The sequence below is a fragment of the Panthera pardus genome, unplaced genomic scaffold (genome assembly GCF_024362965.1).
Source record: "Panthera pardus isolate Hobbes unplaced genomic scaffold, ASM2436296v1 HiC_scaffold_16, whole genome shotgun sequence".
NCBI classification, from domain to species: Eukaryota; Metazoa; Chordata; class Mammalia; order Carnivora; family Felidae; genus Panthera; species Panthera pardus.
This window is the reverse complement of record NW_026526721.1, coordinates 95964716-95975811: the sequence shown is the minus strand read 5'-3', so window position 1 is coordinate 95975811 and position 11096 is coordinate 95964716. Positions and strand designations below refer to the sequence as shown.

General features: G+C 37.4%; 1 protein-coding gene across 1 annotated transcript; it reads left to right on the top strand.

Moving 5' to 3' along the window:
• The first annotated feature begins 853 nt into the window (after positions 1 to 853).
• LOC109258181 (non-histone chromosomal protein HMG-17-like) lies at positions 854 to 9653 on the top strand. Its single transcript, XM_053904172.1, is given in 3 exon segments — positions 854 to 900; positions 9285 to 9406; positions 9409 to 9653. Coding segments are annotated over 3 exon segments (414 nt in total).
• Positions 9654 to 11096: the final 1443 nt, after the last annotated feature.

Below are 11096 nucleotides of genomic sequence, written 5' to 3'. Positions count from 1 at the left end.
CTCCAAGTCAAAAGAAACACAACAGTTTAAGACCTGGAACAGAAAATCTTTCTAATCGTTAAATATAGTCGGCATAATTGAATGATTTCTCACTTCTTAAGTTAGAGGGAAAAAAGTAGGTAAGGCTACTTCTGAGAACGAGGAAGTGGCCCTCATCCCCCCTACTTAAACCCTAACCAGAAAGAAAATTAAAGTTGGAAACGTCTTCCCTCACACTGAAATAAAGTGCCCCATCATAACTAGTGTTTCAAATATGTAAATGTTTCCCTGAAATGCTTTAACATCTGTTGTAGACCAACAAACGATTCTTTTTGAAACCAAACATTTGACCAAGTAACGATTTTTTTTTTGTATGTCCCTGCTCTTCTGTCTGTAGAAACCTGTAACCTCAGAACGCTGCTCACTGCAGATGGTAGAGCCCAATCTAACGTTATCACCCGCTGTCAGCCAATTTTTTTAAAGTGCTAATAGAAAAATTGACATTCACTTTTTAAAATTTGTACATGCATTTTTTAGCCTATTTTTACATACTTCTTTTTCTCAGATCAAGCCAGAGATCATTTGAAATTAGCATGTAAATAACTCAAAATCATTTTCTGATTTTTGGCAAAGCAGAGCTGGTCATTTGCCGATCTTTGTGTCTATGTCTGGAAGGCAGACTTTTCACTTTTGCACTCGAGTTGACAACTCCAGTTTGATCAGAGCACACTTCTTCTCAGATCCTGCGTGAGACTTCACCACAGAGCTCACCAGACAGCTGTTGCAGAGAGATGAAAGCTAGTCAGGAAGATGAAACCGCCTGGATCTTCCTGGCCCACGTGCAAATGGAAGTGGGGTTTGCATGGGATAGCGAATGTACAAGGCAGCTTCTGTCGATCTCCGTCACAGCACACGCTCTCCGTAAACTGCCAGAGACGGAGCTGAGAGAGAACCCCCAGGACTGAGAAATAAGGAAGGTCAGAAAACCTGGACGTGGTAAAAAGAAAAACAAAAAAGAAGTAAAGCTAGTTCATTGGTGTTGTGCACATATTATCTACCTAGGCTAGTTAATGCAGAGCCGGTCAATATCAAGATGATCAAAACGGAAATGCAAAGCACCCAATGAAGTCAGGATCAAATCCGCATCCCCCCACCCACCATGCTTTCACTGCCAAGTCACGTGTTGCATGATGGCTTTTGTCTATGAACTACAACTTGCAGGGGGGCAGTTGGCATTGTTTTAAATTGTAATTTTATGGGAGAGCTGATTAATGGAAGTCATAGATCGGATGAAATGTCTGGCTTTGATTTGAATCAAGTACACAGAGATTCGTTTTGGGGTATCAGAACTAATAACAAGTAAAAGCAGGAAATGATACCTACGATCATTAAAAGGGGAAAAAAAGGAAAAAATTGCAACTTCAGGTGTGTATGTGGAGTTCTGTTTCAAATAATTCTTATTTGCAATCTTATGAGTGAACATAGCTCAGGATAAAACAAAGCCAATATCTGAGCTTTAGCTAGCAATGTGAATTAAAAAATCTATCTAACTTAAAATATTATAATTCATTTTAGTGTTCAACAATATAAATTATTCTAGTCTGTTTAAAATCTTTTAAAAACCTCAAAATATACTGCTTACAACTTCAGGGTTTAAATAGGGTCAAACATATGCACTGGTAGGAAGAGAGATTAATTTACAAATTTGAAATTTTTCATTGAGTTATATGAAATAAGTAAGTAGTTCTTTCCTGAATGTTAAAGATGACCAATGCCCCCCCCCCAACCCAGACCCACTTAATTACAGGGTCAACATCATCATCTTTAAGGAAAATATTTAACATAAATAATCTTAAAATATTAGTATAAAAGTAACTTTCAAGAATGTATTGTTTAATCTATGATATTACAGACTTATTTCCATAAAGCATTTAGCTCACTATGATCCATTATTTTACTGGAGATATTAGGGTTATTTAGATTCATCTGTATCTAAATCCAGTATATATATTTATCAATATTATCTTTATGTTGGTCCAGGGAGCTAGAACATGAGTTTCTTGCCATGCAAAGGGGGCTGGAGGAAAACCAATTTAAATAAATTGAAGATGAATGGCTCCACTTATATAGTTATCAATTGCCTTCTCTCCAAATGAGATCTAAAAGAACATCCTGTTTTACTTCAATGTTTAGCCTCAAAAAGTTTTGATTACTTTCCTTTTTCCATTGCTATGTTCACACTCCTAATTTGAAAAATAAATAATTTGCTTCGACATCATTGTTCAATCTTAGAGTTGTGAATGACCTACCCAGATAATAAGTGGTTTTTCCGTTATTGTCGAGCCTCTCCAATGACCCTTATCCTAAACCTATGTCAAGATAAGTAGGGCATTTGTGAAATAAACAATGTGGAAAAAACCAGGAACAATAACTTGCCTTATTTTTATATTTATGCTGTGAAAGAGGGATTTACTGTCCGAAAAGGTTTGGCCAAGGTTTGGATTTACTTTTGAAAATACAGAATCATGTTTTAGAGTAGATTCTGCAAGCAGAATGGTGTTTCTTACTACTGAATCATACCGTCTGCGAGAACTAGAAAGGATTCTTTATATTTGCTGTTTGTGTGTTTTAAGTCTTCTAAATTTTCTTTCTCATACCAGTGGAAACATACAAATGTTGCATTGTAAATCCACACAATGGTGTGAGCTAACCTGAAATAATATGACTGTTGTTGACTCTAACTTAAAAAAAAAAAAAAATTCCCCAGCAGCTGCTTCTGACTTCAGTTTTGAAACATTATTTCCATGCACATCCATGAATTATTTAGAACTCCTTAGTTTTTTACTCTCCTCTCCTCTTGCTGGTTGTAAGGCTGATTTTGAACCATTGTCCTGAGAAAGATAAAGCACATACAAGATCGAATTTCACGTAAGCCTCCTATTTATATAAATAGAATTCTCTATTGCTTTTACTTTTCAGATTGACTTAGTCCTTCAGTAAAGTGAACACGTAGTTCATTAGAGTGTTAATATAAACCAATGTGAAATGAGAGTTTAGGTAGGTACAGTATCTAGAAATATAATGGAAAACAGTAAAGAATAATTTTGCATTGTAAGAACTGTATATTGAAGCAAACAGTATTTAACCTCTATCTAATTAAGAATCATCAAGGATGATCCAGGTCTCTAATAAGTTTTCCCACTTAGATTTTTCAGGTTAATAAAAGTTATACTCTAGTATCTTTTTTAAAATATACAAACACCAAGTTTAGAAAAGCATTCCTTATTGATATGTGACAGACTTAATTCCTTCAGCAAAGAGAAAGTCATTAAAACATCAAAGAAAAAATGAGAAACTGAATAATTAATCAACTGTCAAATATTTCAAATAAGGGTGATCACAGAGAGTATATATATGCTGTGGACCAGCAATGGCGACAGGGAAGGCAACACTATTTGCATAGAATGGCCCTAAGAAACATGTCACGGAATCTGTCTTTCCAAATCAAACCTAGCTGTCTTTGCTTTTTCCTTTTACTCTTGCCTTTTCTTATCCTTTCCTCTCTTTTCTTGGTCTTTTCTTTCCATAAATTTCTTCATGTCTCGTTGAAGTTTGGGTCTTCTCACCGTTCAACTGAAATGGAGCATCTAGGACGAAGCAAGCTTTCCATTTCCATTCAGATGATTTGCATTCTGTAGACACAACACAATTTTTCAAAATAAGATCTGGCAACATTCAACTGTGGGGTTCAACTGCAGATGCCAAAAATGTGAGGTGCTGTGATGGAGTTTTATAGTGTCTAGTGGAAAAACTTGTAAGTGGAATTCTTTCTCCATCAACTTTCTTACATTAAAAGGATCAATTTTTTAAAATAAACTCAGGTTTATGGAAGAATCATCAAACACAAAGGCTTGGTTCCTTAGGGCAAAGCGTCTCAGTTAAGACACATTTTTACAATTTGCTTCTATTCCAAACGTTTGATCATTTTACTATGTTTGAGGGAGTTAAAACTTCTCTTCTGGTGCTTCTTGCATTCTCCAATAAATGTTGTTTATAAAAACTGTAAACAAATCTGACTGAATATGTAAAATTACCATCTAGGAATATAGCCTAAAATAATCATTTTCGAAGGTATTTAAATAAAATGTAAGGTGGTAGTATTACAGATTCTTAGTATAAAACAGGTTTTAGAAATCTGTCCTTAGAGTCCAGCTATAAGAAAATATTTCAGATATATTTTAATAATACACCAGATATCTCAATGACAGAAATTGATAATATGTAATGACCTAAAATATATTAAAACTTTATTAAAAATAAAATATGTAGATTTTATTTTAAAATTGCTATTAAATTTTAATTTGCATTAGATGTTTTAAATAAAGAAATGTTAAGGAACTCCATGATACTTTGAAAGTGAGTATTGATATAAATATCAATTATTTGAAAGGACGTGGACCTCCCCAATGGTTTTAAAAATCATTTTGAGAATGTTCCTAACTTAATAGTTTACTATTATCAATAGCGTTAAAATAACTTAAATTGAAACTTAAACTAAAAAATTAAGTTTATCAGATATTTTAGTGTTAATTTGTGAAGTCAAAAATATTAATATGTAAACCAAATTGTTAGTTCTTTCCATTACAGAATGAAATAATGTGATATTTTTAGGGAAATGATATTAGTGTTTTTCTTAATAACATAGACTGTTATGTACTCTCGCCTCATTTCATGGTGTGAGCACAAACAGGAAGCATAAAATATATTTTCCTAAACCAGTTTGAAATCTTTTTCAAGAGCTGGAGCGTATTTTGCATGTATGGCTCTCAGCTGTTTATTTGTTTTGTTTTTTGTTTCTTGGACAGGATATACTAGTAACTTCCTACAATTTTAACTCACTTGAAAAATATACTTATTCCAAAAGCCTTAAGGGCAAAAGATAAAACCAAGAATTATTGACACATTTAAGCAGGGGATTTGAAAATTATAAATGCTTTCTGCAAGGAAGGTTTGCTTTCTCCCCAAATGCTTTCAGAAATAATGTAGAGCTCATTATAAACAAAATATGTCTCTCCATGTAAGATCACGTGTAAATGTGTAGTTAACCCAACATGCAATATTCTCCACCTTTTCTAAATTACTTGGAAATTCTTTCCAATGTCAAGTAATAGCTCCTTTATTTATAATTTTATAAGTTAGAAAATGATAATGCAATTTTAGCCAAGAAACTACCTAAAGTAAAATTATATGACTGTGACTAACACTTGTCCTTTTGTTTTTAAAGGAAAAAAATACAGTTACGTACACTGTTGGGATGTATTTATAGAGCGTTTTTATTGTTAAGTTATGCTTTTAGGGCTTTAGGAACATTTGAGAACAATAATCAGTAGTGTGTAATGGTATTGTTAGTGGAGTCCTTTCTATTGAATTTTCAAGATGTTGTAAAATGAGATTATGTGAGTAGCACCTCTGGACACTTTTTCCCATCATTGTGTTGATATCAATCGCTGACTTCCACCATTTCTCCGGGTATTAAATAGAAGCACTGTTTCCCACTGCCTTGATTGGAGGGTTTATAATACATGACAGAACTGATAACCTTACTGAGATTAAGCCTTGTAACATTATGAAAGCTGAATGAAACCTGCAGCTCTGGAGAGAGTGTTTCTAAGACAGACCTGAGAAGGTATACTTTAATTTCTTATTTTGACAAAGCACTGCTCCCCCGAAGTAAACCTGACCCAGAAAGACAGTGAGAAATCCTGTGTTTCCTTGAGCTTCAGCCACAGTCCAGCAGCCTAGAAGGGACAACCTTTGCCAGATGCCGACGCTAATGCCTCTCTGTAGAAAGCGTGGCACATGATCACTTACTGCATGCAGACAGATTGCCAGCACAGACCGGATCAGTTTGCAATTGGCAGGGCTCAGCATGGCTGGAAATTGAACTATGTATGAAAAAGGGGTGTCTATTTCTGGCTCTGCCCCTGGAGTCATCTATAACTATGGAAAAAAGCTTCTCACATTTGCTTCTTAGTTTCCCACACACACAAAAAGAAAATGAAATTTAACAATCAATCAGTGACTCTCTTTTATAAGGAGCTGTGGGGATCAGATATTAAGGTATCCTAATCTGATATACTGAGGGTGGCATATCAGTTTGTTGCTGCAGAGACCAATAGATCCACATCCAGTCACTGGAATTTTAAAGACTTTTAAAAAATCTTTAATTAACAGCAGCGACTCATGACCAGAAATACAAAAATTGCATTCCCTCTACTCTCCACTCCACTGGACTAATCTTAAGAAGGCAGCTAGTTCTCTCAAAGTAACCCCTGAGAGTTCCTTGTCAGTAGTGAATTGCTAACCTTAACTGAGTTGGGTTTATATATATATATATCTTTCCATCTCTCCCTTGCTGTCCTTCCTCATATTATCCCTCTTCCGAATTCACCCAGTCCGCTTCGTGTTTGCACTGACTGAGCAGCGTAGTCCCCTCTCCAACTTCCCTGAATGGCTGCATGGATTCTGGCTCAGGAATCCTCTCCTCTCTCACAAAATGTGTAACATTTCATTTTGACAGGGAGGTATCAGCTGACCCATTGGAAAGACAAAAGCTAAGATTTGAGTAGCTGGTGACAGCTAAATGTCATTACCCGCCATCCAACATAAAGGGCACTTTTATTTCACCAACCAGCGATGTTTTAAATCAAAGGAATTATTTTCTCATCGTATTTTTTTTCTAGAAACTCGTTTTTGCTAAAACAAAACAAAACTCAAATCCAGAAATTTTCCAAAAAGAGATTATTTAACTGCAAAGTTACAATGGACAGTGATGGCCTTATGTTACTCTGAGCTTGTCAAATCATACATGAAGTGTTTCATTTAATTCTGGGCCCCTTCTTCTAAAAAGATTGGCAAATCCTAAAGCATCCAGGTGAGTATGACAGAATAGGGGAGAGGTCTGAAAATCAAATCGTGTTAGGAACGATTAGACTTTTGTGACAAGAACACTTGGAGAGGACGCACCCTCTCTTGCATGGACAGTGAAGGAATTAGACTCACTCAGCATGGTTCCCAGGGACCACAGAAGTTGAAGGAAGAAAGATATAGTTCAATGTAGAGGGGGAAAAAAAAAAACTATCCGCGGGATTTTTTTTTGACATTTATTTACTTTTGAGAGACAGAAAGAGACAGAGCGTGAGCAGGCGAGGGGCAGAGAGAGACACACAGAATCTGAAGCAGGCTCCAGGCTCTGAGCTGTCAGCACAGAGCCCGACGCGGGGCTCGAACCGTGGGATCATGACCTGAGCCGAAGTTGGACACTTAAGGGACTGAGTCACCCAGGCACCCCTATCCAGAGGATCTATTAAAAATGAGAACATCCTTCTTTAGGAGACTATCTAAGACAGGCATCAAGTGATGGCAATGAACAAAATCCCACTCCAGCCTATTTGTTGAAAAGTAGATTCTTGAAACGAAAGAGAATAAGGGGACACTGATAGAAGTCAACTTCAGGCAATGCAATTACTCTTCCTAGAAACCAAAATAGTGTCAGGTATCTCCTCTCTTGGCTTCTTTCTTTCCAGAACCAACAGAGTCTCTTCCCTTTCTTTCTCTCTTTAAATTTGCTACACACTTCCCTCTGCAGAATGGATTGATCCTTGAAATTTCTGGTTTCTGTGACTCCATAATTTCAACTTGCATGCAGTCCTGGCTGGCCACAACAACTCTATGAGCATCTCAACGTTCTCTTAGCATTCCAGGATTCAACAACATCTCTGTCATTTCTGGGTCTTACAATTCAAATTTTTCCAACAAGATTTTGTTGGAGCCCCTTGAGCCAGATTTTCATACCTAACCCAATTTGTTGTGCTAAGTGCGTTGGTTCTACCAGTTACCAGTATAGTCAAGGCTTTCGGCCAAGTGCTGGGACAGGCAGCAAAATCTTTTAGAAGGGATGAATAATCATCAGTATCTCTAGAGCGTGATAGTGAACTCCGTCCTGCCAGAAGTGGAACAAAGACTGAATAATCATCCCCCAGCACCTTTGTGGGAATACATACTTTGGGAAGATTACCTATAAAATCCTTCCAACTTTTAGGATTTCATCTTATAAATTTCAAATAAGTAGCAGATATTGGGGGAGAGGGATTTTTGTGCATTCTGGGATCACAGGGAGTAGATGACTGACTACACCCCCCTGTATCCAGCCTCATGTTCTCATGTTACTATGTATGCCCACCATTTAGCCATTCAATCATTCTCGACTACACGCTTCTTTCAACTTCCAGATCTAATCTATCAATGGGTCCTGGGGGTTCTATCTCCCGAATAACCCATTGTTCCAGAGACTATTAAGGCCCCCTAGTCCAAGTCACCATTGCTTCTTACCTGAAATATTTCAAATGTCTCCTAAGTTGTCTTCCAAGGTCATTATTAACCCCATTTTCCACACTGCAGCTGGAAAATCTTTTCCATCCAATGCTGATCATGTCCTCCCCTATTTAATACAAGACTTTCAGGTTCTAAATTCAAAAGCAAATAGACTTCAAGAATCTACATAGTCTGGGTCTTTTTAACCTCTTTGGCCTCATCATACACTACTTTGCTACTAGCATTCAGTGCTCTAGTCATATAGTTCACTTTTAAAAAATGGAAATATACCAAGTTTTCTATCCCCTCAAGACTTTTGAATTTGCTGCTTCCTATACCAGGAACATTGTCTGCCACCTTAGGCTAGATAACTTCAATTCAGCCTTCACATTTCAAATTAAATGTTATGTCTTCAAAGTGGTCACCCTGAATGTTGAATGTACGCTCCCATGGCACACAGTTATGGTGCTTCTGCAACATTCAACTCTGTTAAATTCTGTATAAGACCAATGAAGACACCTGCTAATACCTTCAAGACAAGAACAATGCTTGACATTAAATACAACTGAATAAATACTTGTGGAGACATGAATTAATGGTAAGTCTAGACCTTAACACCAGGCATTCTGAAGATGTGAAATTCTAATTGTCTTACATTTTCAGAGATGAAAACCTCACACTTCTTAAAATCTATGACCATGATTAGAGAAAGTAAGACACTTTGTGAAAAGTTCTAAAATCAAGAGCATATTTTTTAAGGTGGTAGATTATTTCTTCACTGAAAAGCAAAGCAATAAAAGTTTTATGTGGGTTATGTTCGTGGAGTTTATATTCCAGTAATACAATGTGGTTAATCACATGCATAAAAATGAAAACACTGAAGTGTTGACCCACACTTGGCCAAATTTTGTAAAATTTTAAAACTTCTGAAGTTGGAGCAGTGTGAAGAAGAGGCGAGAAGGACCCCCTGGACTCCCTGAAGCCGGTGCCACAGCACTCTACCCCCACCCTGCCACCACCACTGCCACCCTGCCCAAGAGGAAGGCTGAAGGGGATGCAAAGGAGATAAAGCCAAGGTGAAGGACAAGGCACAGAGAAGATCTGCAAGGTTATCTGCTAAACCTGTTCCCCCCAAGCCAGAGCCCAAACCTAAAAAGGCCTCTGCAAAGAAGGAAGAGAAGATGCCTAAAGGGGAAAAGGGGAAAGTGGACCCCGGCAAGGATGGGAATGGCCCTGCTGAAAACAGAGATGCCAAAAGACACCAGGCACAGAAAGCTGGGGGTGTTGGAGATGCCATGTGAAGTGTGTGCATTTTTTGATAACTGTACTTCTGGTGACTACACAGTTTGAAATACCATTTTTTATCAAGTTTTATGCAAATGCAGAATTGTGTTTTACTTTTTTTTTAAGCTATGTTGTTAGCACACAGAACACTTTGTTGTTTTGGGGGAAGGGCATATGTCGCTAATAGAATATCCCCAAAACTAGATTGATGCAGGCGGTGGGGGGGGGGGGGGGACACCTTTCCCTTCTAGTTTTCAGAAACTGCCTCCTGGTTCTCAGGAGGGATTTGTTGATGTTGACACACATTAACCACGTTGACACAAATGCCCTGTGGTGTGGACAAACTAAAATTCATCTCTTATGTTCTCTTCTTCCTCTCTGCCTTCAGCATGGACTAGACTCCCTTAAGCCCAGAAAGCTGTTGGGACCTGACCCCCCAACATGGCTTCCAGTGTGTCAAGCAATTTGGACTTTACAGTGTCACCATGGAGATGGCATCCCTCAAAAGAGTTCTGTTTTTTAGCTTGTGGATCTTCAGATTGATAGTTCTGCCATGTTCATTTCATTTCATTTCCTGAAAGTCAAGGTTGGCTTGTGAAAAGTTGTTAAACAACATGCTAAATGCAAAATGCTAACCCTCACTCTAAACTTTCCCTTTTCAGAGCATCAAATGAAGACTTCATTGGGTTTTATAGTGGCTTTCTGATTATGGCAGTCCATTGAAGAAGGAGCTTGAAAGTTGCTGTATACTGTTAATGATTATCTGCCTGTGTCCTGCCTGAAATACCATGATTACTTATGAAAAGTATCTTTAATAAAGCTGGATACAGTGTGGCTAGGAAAAAAAAAAGAAATTTCTGAAGTTGGCCACTAATCTCCTACAGAAAATCCTAGATGCTGCATGAAACACAAAAATAAGACTTTGGGTAAATGCTGAAGCACAGGTTGATATAACTTCTTTGTAGATTCGCTGTTACAGAGACTTATGCCTAAATACTTAAATATTATTTGAACGTGGATGACTTAAACATTTCAAAGCAACAGAAAGTCTAAGATTCTTATGTATCACTCACTGAATAATTCTACCAAAGAAGTTTACAAGGAATAAGTTAATTTTGGTGACCTTGCTCCTCTTCATTTCCTCTAACAACCAGAGTTTAAACCAAGGAACAACAACAAGGCTGGGAGGCAGAGAGATCACGGAGAGAACAAGGTGCCTGAAAGTCCCCACATCAGATTTGGTCAGGGGAATACGTGAGAATCTAGATGCCAAGAGTTGAAAAGAAACCATGGAAAATGGGGTGATATGATATCCCTTTTAATCCCTTTTGTTTTTATTCCAAGGGATTCTATGTTGGTTCAAGCCAAACAATAGACTCTGCAAGAGCAAAGTTCACAGCACAATAAGTGCTCCAAAATGGATGTTAGTGCGAAAGGAAATCAGGCCACTTACAAAACAG